This window comes from Danio aesculapii, chromosome 1, assembly GCF_903798145.1.
Source record: "Danio aesculapii chromosome 1, fDanAes4.1, whole genome shotgun sequence".
In the NCBI taxonomy this organism is placed as follows: Eukaryota; Metazoa; Chordata; class Actinopteri; order Cypriniformes; family Danionidae; genus Danio; species Danio aesculapii.
Window position 1 is genome coordinate 40,823,425 of NC_079435.1, and position 16,002 is coordinate 40,839,426.

Below are 16,002 nucleotides of genomic sequence, written 5' to 3' on the forward strand. Positions count from 1 at the left end.
TTTACCCTTAAAGCCAGCTGTCTGTTCTTTAACTAAACTCCACAGCACCTCTTAGGTTAAAATGGGTCAGAGATATAACAAACACAACCTAGCAACAACTGATTTACTACTAAATTCTCATAAATGACATTCTATGTGTTGTTTTAAACACCTTCTCTAACCTGAGGGTGCACTATAATACACTTTTTTTACTCAGTGTTTGTGTGTGTGATGATGAGCTGCTGATACATCTGTAGGGAAAGGATTCACACTCTGCTGACAAGAACAAATGTGTTTGTTGTTGTAGTGACACAAGATCTCAGAGCCAGAGAGAGAAAGAGAGAGAGAGAGAGACTAAGAGAGCTCTAACTGTAATTTTCACAGTCTGTTCTCATATTCATACCTGTTGGCAACCTGACTGCGCTTACATTATGAGAGGTATGTATTACAATTTCCTTTTCATTAATTAGATTGTGAATGTTCGTAAAAAGAGGAGTTCAAAAGTTTATGCTGCAAATATGGCATTTTAATTTATACTGGTAATGAGTAAAAAGTTTGATTTTGATGTAATATGAATAAGACTTCATTTAGATATTGCAGTTTTTCTGGGTCACACAAGTTTTATGAAGTAGATTGGCGTTCAAATTCAGATTTAAACCAGGTAATCGTTTTTTTTTTTAAGTAAAGGGTACATCTTCAAATCTATTTGTACAAAACTTTAAACTAATCACACTTGTAGTGCTACTATTCATTCTTTTAAAACCTGATTATTTCATGATTTCATTGTAGTTACATGTATATTCATTCTACATAATCACTGTTTCAGAATGCAAGGTAATTTTGATATGTATTGAGACTAATATAAAGTACAGGTTTCAAATCACTCTCTGTGCTGAATGAATGTTACTGTATACACCACCATCACAGCAAATGTTTAGAGAAACTGACAAAAGCTGAATTAAGAATAAATAGTGGTGTAGTAATTGGTATTTCTTGACTGAAATCTGTTGCAACAATTTTTAACTTACAAATTATGAGACAAGTTGGAAATTTATGGACTTAATAAACGATTGATTGATTAAACATTAAGATCAGTTGAATTAAATGACAGACAAATGTTTTCAACTGAAAGATCAGATATGCAAATCAAAAGTTTGATAGTGATAGCTTAATGAAAGGCAGGTACTGTGAATTAAACATTTCTATAGATGAAATACTTATTTTGTGTAGTGAAAATTGTTTTGTGATGATGTGTGTTTTACTAAAATAATTGAAAATATGATGTTTGAAACAATGTGCAGTTTTGATTTGCTGCTGTGATATGTTTTAAATATATACCAATTGCTTGTGAGAATTGAAAGTAATAAAGAAAGAAGGAAAAAATATTTTAGACAAATTTCTTTAAAATTTGGACAAAAGTGTCTGCTAAATGACTAAATGTAATGTAAATATGATGTGGTTTGAAGGACGATTAAACATTGGATTATAAACCATCAGTCAATTCTTCCATTAGTTTTCTTGTAGAATAAGAAGGAATGAGGAGGATGGTATTCTATTAAAAGTTAGGTATTAAGAGCTTTAAACATTTAACAATTGCTTGTGAGAAATGAAAGAAAGAAAGAAAGAAAGAAAGAAAGAAAGAAAGAAAGAAAGAAAGAAAGAAAGAAAGAAAGAAAGAAAGAAAGAAAGAAAGAAAGAAAGAAAGAAAGAAAGAACAATTATATTAGACAAATTGCTTTAAGATTTGGACAAACGTGTCTGCTAAATGACTAAATGTAATAAGAAGGATTGAGGAGGATGGCACGTTCAACCTTCATAAATAAGAATGTTGATATTAAAAAGGGCAACATGGTGGCTCAGTGGTCAGCACTGTTGCCTCACAGCAAGAATGTCACTAGTTTGAGTTCCGGCTGGGTCAGTTGGAATTTCTGTGTGAAGTTTGCATGTTCTCCCCTGTTGGCGTGAGGTTGGGTGCTTCAGTTTTCTCCACAAGCCTAAAGACATACGCTATAGGTGAATTGAATAAACTAAATTGGCCTTCTATGACTGTGTGTATTGGGTGTTTCCCAGTGGGTTGCAGCTGGAAGGGCATCCGCTGTGTAAAACATAAGCTGGATAAGTTGGCGGTTCATTCAGCTGTCGCAACCCCTGATGAAAGGGACTGTGCCGAAGGAAAATGAATAAATGAATGAATGAATGATATGGAAAAGATTTGTACTTCTTTTATTCACAGATGTTTTGGTCATTATTCAATACTAATCAACCATTTCTTTAGGTCATTTTAAAAAATTTTACATTCTTCACAAGCATTAGGTTTTACTCATTTGTCAACATGAAATGTTTAATCAATAAAAATACTATATAAATTAGTATACTGTATGTTTGTATTAGTATATTTCAACCATATTTTGACATTTTAAGTTATGTGAAATAATAAAATAGATTGTTATATTTAATTTTTTTTATGTTAATAAAACAGAAACACAACACGTTCACAACATAACAAACATAACAAAATCAGAAACCAAAGACCCCCAAAAACGATTCTCCCTATAGCCTGTATGTATGTATGTATGTATGTATGTATGTATGTATGTATGTATGTATGTATGTATGTATAATATAAAGCAGTGGTGCTCAACCCTGTTCCTGGCGATCGACCTTCCTGCAAAGTTCAGCTCCAACCCTGATCAAACACACCTGAACCAATTAATTAGGACCTGAACAGCACTTGATAATTACAGGCAGGTGTGTTTAACATGGGTTGCAACTGAAATCTGCAGGAAGGTCGATCGCCAGGAAAAGGGTTGGTCACCCCTGCCATTAAGATTATTTTATTAAAATGTTGTTTACTTTTTACTTACCAAACCTGAAAAATGCTGATCTTAAAGGGATTGGTCACCCAAAAGTGAACATTTCCTCACACTCAAGTGTTTCTAAACTTTTCAGAATTTCATTCTTCTGTTGAACACAAATAATGCTGTGAATAAGCGACTATTGACATGCATCATATAAACCAAAAAAATACAACGGAAGTCAATGTCCAGCATGTTTTTCCAGCATTCTTCAGTACATCTACCTTCATGTTCATCAGAATAAAGAAACTGGTTTGGAACAAGTATGAGTAAATGATGACAGAATTTAATTTCTGAGATGTTAACATACATACATACATACATACATACATACATACATACATACATACATACATACATACATACATACATACATACATACATACATACATACATACATACATACATACAAACATACAGTACATACAGGCTATAGGGAGAATCGTGTTTGGGGTTTTTTGGTTTCTGATTTTGTAATTATGACCGGGTCCAATGCTTTTAATTAGTGGATTTTCTGAACAAACGCATTTGTTGTACACAACATAAATTGCTCTCATATGGTTTAACTACTGCCAAGAAGTTACTGCTACTGTTATGAAAAAAAGGAATCCCCTACATGTAAACTGTGGCTTGGAGAAATTATCTCTATTTTACATTTGGAGTGAATTAGATACTATTTGAAAAGAAAACTTTAACAATTTGACCAAATTTGCCATCCTTTTATCTGTTACCTTAATAATGCATCATTTCTGTTATGTTTTGTCATCATACTTTGTTGTTCAAAAAGGTCTTTGTAAACAAGTTGGCTTGTTATGTGGTTGGGTTTTTTATTTATTTTTATGAGTTCCATGTTGTTTTTCCTTTTCTTTTTCCTTTTTCTTAGCTTTGCAAAATATGTAAAACAGAGAATCCTTTCCTTTCTGAATCTGTGTCTTTAATAAAACGTATTTGATCATTTTAATTTCTGGTTGAACTATCCCTTTAATAATGTATGTAATAAATGATCACTAATATAGTATTGCTTCACAGAATTTGACCTGATCAGAATGGTTAAGCAGACTCCCAGCTCCTCACCGGACTCAGATCTGCCTGACGTCTCATCACTGAATGTACTGGATCAAGAATCAGCTCATAAGAATAAAGCACACACTCCAGTCTCTCCAATGAGAAAAGTATCTACCCAATTCCTTAATAAGAGGATCACTACAATGCCCACAGAAAGAAACTCAGTCAGGATGGAGAGAGAAGGAACACCTTTGGGAATCCCAGACTCGGTGTATGTTCACGCTGCAGCCATTTTCCAGAAAACTTGTGTGGAGAAAAACCTCACTCACAGACTTACTCAATATGGACGCACCAGTCCCAGTGGCCATGAAGAAGATTATGATGATGATGAAGATGAAGATGATGATTCAGGGATAGTTGATGAGGCTAAAACCAAACAGAATGAGCTCTGGGCCTACGAGCTGGCATTTAATGCTCTAAAATGTAAGTGACAAAAAGCTATTCCTCAAATCCACAAAACGGTTTTATGACTATCGGGGTAAGAATTGCATTATGTTTCCTGTGAAAGTTCATATTTCAGTATTCTCCTTCAGCTCAAAGTGAGTTTACCTGCCTAATCTTGTTTGGATAAACTCTATAAAGAAGGGAAATAAGTATTTTGGAAGAGTGCAAATGTCATAAAGTGGTGATTTGGAAGTGTGAGGAATGGAATGTTTTTGTTTTGGCAGTATGCAGTAGTTGATGTCCCTGCGCTCACTGATGTCATACTCTTTGAGGACCACAGATCTTTAACATCAATTATTCAGGTCCTCTGAAACTGGGCTCAAAGGTGCATTTGGAAAGAAGTCATGAATGTAGAGCTGAAGTCAAAATTATTAGCTGGGTCATTATCGCTATAAAGTGCCTTTGATGTCCCACAAGATTGAACCAGTCCTATATGAACATAATGCGAAATAATGAAATTCGGATGTTTTAATATAATTGGTTCAACCTTTACACACATGCAGGTATTATGTTTTGTTGAATTGATTTTTATTTGACAGATTTTAGACAAGCTGTACAAGTATCCCATACATTTTGAAATAAAAACTGTCGAGGATAAAAACACAATAAAGCCCTGGGCTTGTTTTCATTGTGGTCCTCGCTGTTAAATAAAACAAAGTATGGCTTCAAAATACCGATAATGCATAAAACAGACAGTACCTCATACATTTTTAAAACAGGAACAAAAAAATTCACAAATACATTCCTTCATTCATTCATTTTTCTTTTCGGCTTAGTCCCTCTATCAATCAAGGATCGCCACAGCGGAACGAACCATCAACTTATCCAACATATGTCTCACGCAGCGAATGGCCTTCCAGCTACAACCCTATACACAATCAAATAACATATAAAATAAAAACATCCTCGTCCACCGTGCAAACTAATTATCCTCATCAAACAACCATCTTTTGATTACTTTTTTGAACCTCCTTAAATCTTTTATTTCCTTGATCGATTTTGGTAATTTGTTCCACATGATTGCACTTGTATATAAAACCATATTTTTCTCCACTAGACTTCTAAATTTAAATAAACAAATATTAAAATCCCAACCCCTCATACTGTATGAATGCTGCTGCCTCACCATTTGAAAATAGTAACTAGGAACCACATTATTAAACATTTTATGTACCATTCCCAGTTTTAAAAAACATATTCTCTTACTAACAGTTAACATATTAATTCATATAAACAATATTCAGAAATCAAATATATAGCTTTTAAACTCTATATAAAGAGCTTGAATAGGGAAACATTTTACCTGCTGCAGGTACAACCTGTGTTGAATAAATGCTATCTTTAGCCAAAAATATCCTCCCTGTCATTGTCCACCCTGTCACAAATCCTTCCTTGACAGGGTGGACAGCATTCTTATTGGCATTTTATTTATTTATTTAATATTTTATTGTTAATTAGTCAATGCTTTATGTTACAACACTTACACAATACACATATACTATATACTACACCAGTAGATGCAATACATGAGTGGACAATGCAAAACTTTTGGCAATATCTGTATTAGTCTATATAAAGTTCAAATAATGGAGCTCATTGACTGTTTGATCAAATAAAAAATAAACTGTCTGAAATAAAAATACAGCCCTAAGTATTTGTACATTTATTTGAACATCTGTAATCTAATTATTTATCTTATTCTGAAAAAAAAAAACAGTATTATTAAGTTATTTAACTTGAGTTGCTTCCAACATTCCCTTCACTCCTCCAATGCAATGTACAATGTAAAGATTTACATTCATTAGCAAATTTAGTTTAATTTGAAGACAATAATGGTTTATTTTCACAATTTCTGTTTACTGTTTTCTGCTTGCAGTTTATTTATAACAAGTGCATGAGCTTGACCAACATTAATTTCTTACGGCCTAAGGTCTAGTTAATACAATCAAAAATCTCAAACTTCAAAATTTTAAATGTTAATGTCTCAAAGGCACTTTATAATGATAATGACCAAGCTTACCTATGAAATTCTTTCCATGAAATTATTCCTTCAATTTTTAAACATGCCTAAACCTGATAGAAGCATGCAATTTGATGAATGTTAGCACATAGCAATTAGCATGCAGCCACCCAGCATGCCAAATTGGTTACATTCTGGGATCTTTTAACTTCAATTTTTGACAGTCAAAAAACAGTTTCAAACCAAGTGTTGTTTAATGATAAGAACTTTTTTCAACACATTTTAAGCATAATAGGTTTAATAAATAATTTCTATTTACTGATTTATTTTATCTTTGTCATGATGACAGTACATGACAAGGAGTTAAAAGAGCAGAACGATATAACATGATGCATAAATATTCATCAGTGTATATGTGTTTGTTGCCTCATTACAAATATAAAAGTGTAGTGCCGCATTACAATCATACACAGAAAATATCACAACATACACATTAAGCTAACAAAAGATACAATTAAATAGACCATATGTCTCTTTGGGGTGTTGCTGAATAAACTTTTAATCCATCTTTCCTGTATTTTACATTTTAATGAGCTGTAAACATATGCAATGCTGTTGCATTTACCTACCTCGGAGCTAATGCCTGTCCCCTTTTCAAAATAAAAGTCCTGTATACATAAGAAAAATAATTAGATGTGTTAAACTTAGAAAATAAGCGGTAAAATATAATTGCTGCAATCTCACTAGGAAACCAATCACTACTGGGCTGTGTAGATTAATGAACCTATGAGTAATGTCAGAGTAGGTGTTTTGTTTGTATTTCACTGGGGTTTAACACTGACAGGATTAACATGAGAATGAGAAAACAATGGTGTTTGAGGCTCAAGGTATGCCATTTCCATGTAATGAATTCTTATTATTATATCACCTTTAAAGCAATATCCACGGTCAAAGAATTTTAGAACTTAAATATTGGTATTATTCATATTGACTGTGTCATGCAGTATTGATTATTTATTCATTCATTTTCCTTCAGCTTTGTCTCTGATTTATCAGTGGTTGCCACAGTGGAATAAACCACCAACAATACCTGCATGTTTTTACAAAGAAAATCAGAAGCGAGAGACACACACGCTATTTTTATTGTTTCTGCTGCATCTTTCTTGTCCAAGATAGCTCCTTCTCCAAAATGCTTCATTAGTATGCAACACACATGTCATTCCAGGAAGAGTGTCGGTTAACATATCATTTAGCAGAGCATACAAAATATTTCCAATAAAGATTAAAATAATGACTGTAATGCAAATGATTTAACATATCTGTAGGCAAAGCATACACAACATATTTATAATAAAGAATAAAGCATAACTCTGATAAAAAAAAATGAAAAAGAAAATAATTGTATTTCCTTACAACTACTTTAGAAGCTTGATATCAGAAATTTGAGATTTGTTGATAATATGTTATTAGAGGTTATTAATGTTATTTTACTGTGGCTCAGTGGCTGAAAAATACATTTGGGGCAAAGCTGTGGCCTCTTCATGTTCCCTGTCATTTTCTCTGCACTGACTTCATCTTTCCTTGCTTTCCCCCTCTTCTTTCCATTGCTGAGGTCCCAAATCAATAATTTGGGAATGTCTGGTCACATTCTGCTTGAGTCTCTCCTTGTACCTTATCTTCTCCACACATGTCTCTGAATCATCCTCTCTCTCCCTCACTCTCTCTCTCTTTCTCTCTCTCTCTCTCTCTCTCCCTCCCTCCCTCCCTCTCTTTCTCGCTTTCACTTTCTTCTACTTTTTGCTTAGGGGAGGCTTTTTTACCTTTTTATTTTTCATGGACATCTATTTGCTTTTAGTGTAGTCAGGTCAGACATGAGTTGGCTGACTGCTGTAACACTTTAATGGCAGTGCTGAACTGTCAGCATGAGGTCAGTTCTTACAGTCCATTCTGTCATCCACAAATATAAAGTTAACAATTAAAATGAATTCAAAAACTTTACAGAATCATATATAAGCATGCCAATCTAATATAGCATACAATATGTTACATGAAGAAAATGTGTTAATTAATTTATATAATTTTTGGTCACACTTTATTTTGATGGTCCGTTTGTTGAATTTAAGTTACATTGCATCTACATGCCAACTAATTCTCATTAGATTACAGTAGAAGTCAGAATTATTAGCCCCCCTTTAAATACTATTTTCCTTTTTAAATATTTGCCTAATGTTGTTTATAGAGCAAGGAAATTTTCACAGTATGTCTGGTAATATTTTTTCTACAGGAGAAAGTCTTATTTGTTTTATTTCGGCTAGAATAAAAGCCGTTTAAATTTTTTTTTTTAACTAATTTAAGGTCAAAATTATTAGCCCCTTTAAGCTATATATTTTTTCTATCATTGTTATACAATAACTTGCCTAATTACCCTAACCTGTCTAGTTAACCTAGTTAAGCCTTTAAATGTCACTATAAGCTGTATAGAGGTGTCTTGAAAAATATCCAGTCAAATATTATTTACTGTCATCATTGCAAAGATAAAATAAATCAGTTATTAGAAATGAGTTATTAAAACTATTATGTTCAGAAATGTGTTGAAAAATCTTCTCTCCGTTAAACATAAATTGGGGGAAAAAATAAACAGAGGGGTTAGGGTTGGTGTTCGGGCTAGGTTTGATGTAAGTTGTCATGTACTTGCAAAGTATCTTATAGTCAGTTAAATGTCTGTTGAAGGAGCAGTCTCAGCAGATATTAAGCAGACAGACTCAAACGAACCATCAAAATAAAGTGTTACCTTATTTTTTAATTCCGATTTCTTTTTTTAAATTCTCTGCCATTTCTGAATTTTTATGTTTTGTTTGAATCACAAAAGATTATGGAAGTTGCTGTTTTTGTTTCTGAAACATGTTGAAAAGGGGAATAATTTACAGTAGGAGAAGTGTAGACTGGATTTATTTAAATTAAAGATACTTCCATTATTATTATTATTATTATTATTACATTCATTTTTAAAATTCTGATTTGTCCAGAAACCAAATAATTTATATTCCTAAACATTTTTAATAGGATCAGAAAGAACTTTGTCAGTCTAATAAGTTAAAGGAACGACAATATTTTAATTTTATTAATTTATTGTATTATTTTACTCTTGTTTTTCTTTTGAGGATTTAATTTAAACAAAAATAAACAACTATTGTTATATCTTCTAAAAAAATGAAATGTTTTTGGAAAAAAAAATGCTTAAAATGAGAGAAAAGTATTTGTTTTTTATTTTTTTTAAATAGATTGTATTACTTTAAAATTCAACTGTTGTTTCTAACAAAAATATTTAAATAAATGAGATTTAAAGCATATGCCACTATAATAATACACTCTTTTTTATTTGTTTTAGTTGAAATCCCTCTATTTTAAATTACTTCCTCAGCAAAACTGATGTAACTCTCACACACCAGTTTTGCTGTTGGATATTTTAGGATCTCTGGATTATATGGCGTTTAGTTTTTTCCCTTCATATTGTGCTCTTGTTTTACAGCAGTACACTCTAATAAAATAAAGTATTTTTATTGCCATCAGTGGGTACATGAAGAACTTTTTCATTCCACAAATGTCTCTTTAGAGTGGAAAAATGTTATTTATAAATCCTAAATTAAAAAAAGTTACAAATTGTTCTTACTGTGTGGTATAAACTATTCTAGAGACGTTGTTTTGGATATGCGAGTGCAGCAGTGATGTTATAAATTGGTCACACTTTATTGTGATGGTTCGTTTGTTGAATTTAAGTAACATTGCATCTACATGCCAACTAATTCCATAATTCAGTAGACTGTTAGGTTGGGGTTAGGGATAAGGTTAGTGTAAGTTGACATGTACTTGCAAAGTTTCTTATAGTAGCCTAAGTTAAATGTCTGTTGAAGGAGCAGTATCAACAGATATTAAGCAGACAGTCTACTAATACTCAAATGAACCATCAAAATAAAGTGTTACCCATAATTTTAGCATTAGTAAATATGCCCAAGTCTGTCCTTGCATCACAGTTCAAGATCTACTGGAGAAGATCCTCACTGACAGCTACTTTCACCGTTCTCAGCAAATGGTAGGTCTGTTATGATGGACATTTGCCCTTAAATCTTTAATTATCTGACTCTGATGATGTGTGTGTTTATGTTCAGCCAGATGACCTTATGGGTCTAGTGGTGGTGATGCTCTATGACCTTCTGGACAGGAAGTTCCAGCCCAGAAGGCCAATCAACAGAACAGAGAAAAGATTTATCAAGGATGTAAGACAGGTTGAGGATGGCCTCTGTAGGTCAGTATGAATAGCAGTGTGTCTCAGCAGCACTATGTAGTTTGTGAAAAACCATATGTGAGTTGAGTAGTTCATCTAAATCACTTCTGCTTAGATTTTACTCTATGAGGCGACAGCAAAAATTCATTAATAGACATGAAGTAATGCAACTTATGTTGTAAATAAAACATGCTTAAAACATGAAATATTAAAAATAGTAATACGTTTTTCACTTTTATTTAAAATGATCCACTTATTTGGTAAACAAAGTTCCCCTTCAGTGGGAACTTCTAACAAGACACTTTGGGAGATCGCTAGACGACCAATCACTCCGAAGAGTAAGAAAACCAATGATTGGCCACTCAGTGCCAATGTGTTGGCAGAGCTCAGCTCCGCAATTGCCAGTGATTAATCAGTAGAGTAGAGCCCACCAGTGCAGGCGACGACATACACAGTGGCGGTCAAACTGGGTTCCTTTCCTGTCCCCTGGGCATTTCACTGGTGGTTGAAAGAGCAGTTTCTACTAAAAGAGCAGAATCCCCTAAAAGAGCAACACAGACGAACAATCCATCCTTTTAAAGATGTTATTCCGACTGCGCTTCTGGATGTGGTGGTTTCCTCTCCCCAGATGACTGACACAAGTACTGCATCACATGTCTAGGGGTCCAGCACGCTGAGGAGTAGCTCGCAGACAGTGATTACTGTTGTGCAACTGAGGTTGCGGCATGCTAGTCTTAAGGCGTGTCACCCCTGCTGATGCCAGCAAGTCAGTTAACTCACAGGCAGGTCTGAGGATCACAGTGGGAGCTCTTCTGTCGTTCTCGGGTCTGTGGACCCCTCACTTCTCCACAGTGCTCTCCGTTCAAGCTTCCAGTGAGTGTGACAGTGTATTCCCCAGGATGGCCGTGCTCTCATTGGATGGCACTGGGGACCAAATGTCCATCAGAGGTTGGGCTAAAATGTTCAAAGGACTTAGGTGACCTACTATACCGGTACACTCACAATATTTTATAATCTTTGAAAGGAGTCGGTTTCCTCCTTATTACTGGGTAACACTGGTCAATTGGGATGAAACTAAGTTTGTTGTCAAAAACACTTGCTGCACCATGCTCCCAAACCCAGAGATACATGCGCTTATTCTGCTCTGTTAAAGCGAGTTCCTTGTTTGGTGAACCATAGAGAGTTCCTCCGAGGCCCCAGTACTCAGCACAGACTCAGCGGAGGAGCCGGGTGACTTGGACAGTACAATGTTTAGTATGCCCACTTGGTCTACCTGCATGCTGGGGTTCGGTGCCAGCTATGCACGATCCCTGATGGCGATCCTATATGCGTCATTCAGCCACAGAGTGTTCCCCCTTATCAAGCAGACCCGTGTCTTCCCTACCAGCTAACCAGCTTGTCATATCTAGCGCTCTCCCTGGTTAGGGCTTGCCCATATGTCCATAATGCCATCAGGTCTCCCCATATTTAGGCTCCGCAGCATCCTCCCTTTCGGGGATTGGCACACTTTCCCAACATACTGTCGTATTTTAAAAAATCCCTAGACTACAATTAGCTAGGTAAAAGCACATTTACGACCCCCGATCTAAATTCTTTCCAAACTATTCCCATATAATGGTAATAAAAGGGCTTATGGAACATTGGAAGATTGCGCCCTTGGTGATGCTTTTCCATAAACTCTGCCATAGTGTCTTGTTAGACACACGTCAGAGTTCCCACTGAAAGGAAACATCTCGATTACTAATGTAACCCACATTCCCCGAAGAGGTAACAGAGAGTGTCTCCAATGCCACAGCAGCTGGGTCTCCAACTGATAGCTGAGTGATAGGCTCGTCAGACGCTAAAGTGTAACCGCTTGCTTCGCGTTAATTTAGACTGGCGCTGTGTCCAAAATCATATATTGTATAGTAGATGCTAAATTTGGTTTTAAACTTTCAAGGATGTTACAAATGTGTATTCCACATACTTGAAATGTGTATACTAAATCACTCACATTTCCACTGTCATGTGACCTATTGTGTCATTTGTGTCAATTTTGTGAGAAAAAAAAGTCCTCACAAGATTTAGGAAACACCAAGTTAAAAAACTGTTTTAAAAAATTGCAGAAATGTTTGGAAGAACATCTCTGAGGCTAAAAAAGTACTTAAATGCAGCACATCTTAGAACTCCATTAAAGTATTTTTAATGGAATAAAAATAAATTAGTGTTATGTTTATCAGCCAATAATAGATTTATTTAAATATATCGGCATAATGGCAATAATATGAAAAAATCTGGGAACTGGGAACTAAAACTAGTTATTACTTTAGTAGTATCTGTTCCAGAATCAGAGGAAAGTTTTAATTTGTTGAAATAGTATCGTTATTGGGGAACAAAAATCCTATTCTTGCATTCTTAGTGCATTCTTAGTTTAGACATTGAAATGACCTTACATATTGTGCTTGTATATTTGTGTGTACTAGGTTCAAGACTAAACTAGAAGCCTCACTGGCTCAATACAGAATCAAGCAGAATTTGCTGACCATAGACAGTTTCCTTCCACCAGCTCTGAGAGATAAACATCAGAGATCAAAAAAATTAGTGCTGTATGCCTGGATCAACACACTCAAAGCCAGGTAGTGTATTTCCAACACGATCTCACGGCAATTCGTAGCTTTTTGATTTAGTTGCTAATTTGTATGAATTCATATGATCAAATTCATACTATTTAGTACTATTTGCTCATCACCCAATGACGGTTGGGTTTAGGGGTGGGGTTGGGTGCCACGCCTCCTTTTTAAAATCGTACACTTTCATACAACTGAACTTGTACGAATTCATATGAGTTAGCCACTAAACTGACAAAACCTAAAATACTTACGTTTTCTAATGAGATCAGGCTGGTATTCTCTATATGAATCTGTACTGTATGAACTGTATGTAAACACAAATCTATACTTCTTACTCATGATGTACAGTTGAAGTCAAAATTATTAGCCCTCCTGTGATTTTTATTTCTTTTTAAAATATTTTCCAAACTATATTTAACAGAGCAAGGAATTTTTTACAGTATTTCCTATAATATTTTCCATTTTATTTTTTCTTCTGGAAAAAATAATTAGTTATTTTATTTCAGCTAGAATAAATGCAGTTTTTTAAAACAATTTTAACTCAATATTATTAGCCCCTTAAGCAATACTTTTTTTAAAATTGTCTGCCACTGTTAAACAATGACTTACCTAATTACCCTAACTTGCTTATCTAACCTAGTTAGGCCCTTAAATTGAGCTCCTATCTTGAAAAATATTTTAAAATATTATGTTCTGTCATCATAGTAAAGATAAAATAAACCTGTTACTAGAAATGAGTTATTAAAACTATTGTTTAGAAATGTGTTGAAAAATATATTCTTACCGTTAAATGGAATTTGGGGGAAAATATTCAGCAGAGCTATTAATTCATGAGTGCTAATAATTCTGACTTCAATTGTACATCAATTCATCCAGTACAGAAACTGTGTGTGAGAGCCTGAGGACCGCAGGCTTCAATCAGGTGGACTCGCACACACACATAATGGGAAATGTGTTCTGTAAGGACAAACACTGCTCCAATGTACTGCTGTTTCCCAGAAGGCTCGGAAAACAACTGGAGAAAACCGAACTAATGAAAGAACACACACTCATAATACAGGTAATAAAGACACAAGCATCATTCTGACGAGGCAAACACATATCGATGTAAACTGTGTGATTGAATTCAGGATAAATCTCGGAGTCTGGCAGCATGTGCTGTTCGTCCACTGTTGACGGAGGGTTCTGAAGTTCTCATGGTGGGGTCCTTCTCTGTTCAGACTGTTGCTCTTGTGGCTATCCAGGCTGCAGCCTGTTCTGGCTGTGTACACGTGTGTGGGGTCCTTAATATCCTCGCCTTCAAGGAGGAATTACAAACTATCCTCTCTACTTCTGGTTGCAAAAGTAAGTGTTACATTATCATGACTGTACATGCCATCTCATACTTAGTTCATTCATGAAAGTCCCATAACTTCATTCACTATTCTTTGCTTTTGTCCACTTTTTTGCGCTTTGCTGGTTGATAAATTCAATTCAATTCAATTCAATTCACCTTTATTTGTATAGCGCTTTTACAATGTAGATTGTGTCAAAGCAACTTCACATGAAAGATCATAGTAAATTGAAACAGTGTAGTTCAGTTTAGCTCAGTTCAGTGTGGTTTACTAATACTACGGAGAGTCCAAACACTAAAGAGCAAATCCATTGATGCGCAGCTCTACAGATCTCAAACCATGCAAGCCAGTGGGGAAGGCGGTGAGGAAAAAAACTTCACCAATTGGCGAAAGTGAAGAATTAAAAAACCTCATGAGAACCAGGCTCAGAAAATCCCTCAGACAGATTCGATTGTTTTACATTTTCTATTGATTTTCAACGTAAACATGCTTGATGGAGGTGTTTGACCATTATGCTTGTGTTTACGTTGAAAATCAATAGGAAATGTAAAAAAATCGAATGAGTGCTGCGTTTTTTTAGACCCAGTGTCAAGTTGAAAGAAATTCAACTTTCATGCACAGCACAGCTCATCACTGTAAGTTCCACAGCAGTGTACCAATCAGAGAAACTCATAGGAAAGTTTCTGTTTACAGGCGATATGTGTTTGTGTCCGGATACCCTTATGCTTTATGCTGTGCTTTTTTATTCAAACCATTCTGAACTGTTGCCTCTTGCATTTTTAGAAGCAAAAATGTGTTCGGTGTGAATGAGACTTACACGTGGCTTATTTGAAAGGCAAAGGCCTCTAGATAATGCTTATTTTCCCAAAATAAAATATGATCATGCCTTGATTTTTAATTATTTAATTAGGACAGTAACGGTCTGACTTTGCTTAGAAAAAAAGTCTTGTCACTTAACAATAATAATGTACAGTACAGAATATAAAGTCATGGGGCAGTGGAAAAAGAATTAATATTGTGCATGACTCCCATGAGCTTGGAGAACTGCATCCATACATCTCTGCAATGACTCAGATAACATATATAATTATATAAATATATAAGATAAATAACTTAATAAAGTCATCTAGAAAGGCAAAGAAAGCGGTCTTGCAGGCCTCCCAGAATTCTTTAGATTCATCTTCAATGCCTCCACCTTCATCTTAGCCCAGACATGCTCAATAATTTTCATATCTTGTAACTGGGCTGGCCAATCCTGGAGCACCTTGACCTTCTTTGATTAAAGGAACTTTGATGTTGAGGTATCCAGCTGCAACCCGGTACTGGGAAACACCCAAACACACTCATTCACACACACATACACTACGTTCAAGTTAGTTTATTCATTTCACCTATACCCCATGTCTTTGGACTGTGGGGGAAACCGGAGCACCCGGAGGAAACCAGAGCACCCAACTGATCCAGCTGGGACTCA

General features: G+C 34.9%; 1 protein-coding gene across 1 annotated transcript in view; it reads left to right on the forward strand.

Moving 5' to 3' along the window:
• The first annotated feature begins 3,870 nt into the window (after positions 1-3,870).
• The window catches only part of LOC130231032 (putative methyltransferase NSUN7), a 56,620-nt gene continuing 44,488 nt past the window's right edge, over positions 3,871-16,002 (forward strand). Inside the window, exons 1-6 of the mRNA XM_056460406.1 lie at positions 3,871-4,322; positions 10,335-10,393; positions 10,470-10,606; positions 13,048-13,200; positions 14,071-14,254; positions 14,325-14,538. Of these exons, the coding sequence (XP_056316381.1) occupies positions 3,881-4,322; positions 10,335-10,393; positions 10,470-10,606; positions 13,048-13,200; positions 14,071-14,254; positions 14,325-14,538 (1,189 nt within the window). The 5' untranslated portion in view covers positions 3,871-3,880. The remainder of the gene's footprint in view (positions 4,323-10,334; positions 10,394-10,469; positions 10,607-13,047; positions 13,201-14,070; positions 14,255-14,324; positions 14,539-16,002) is intronic.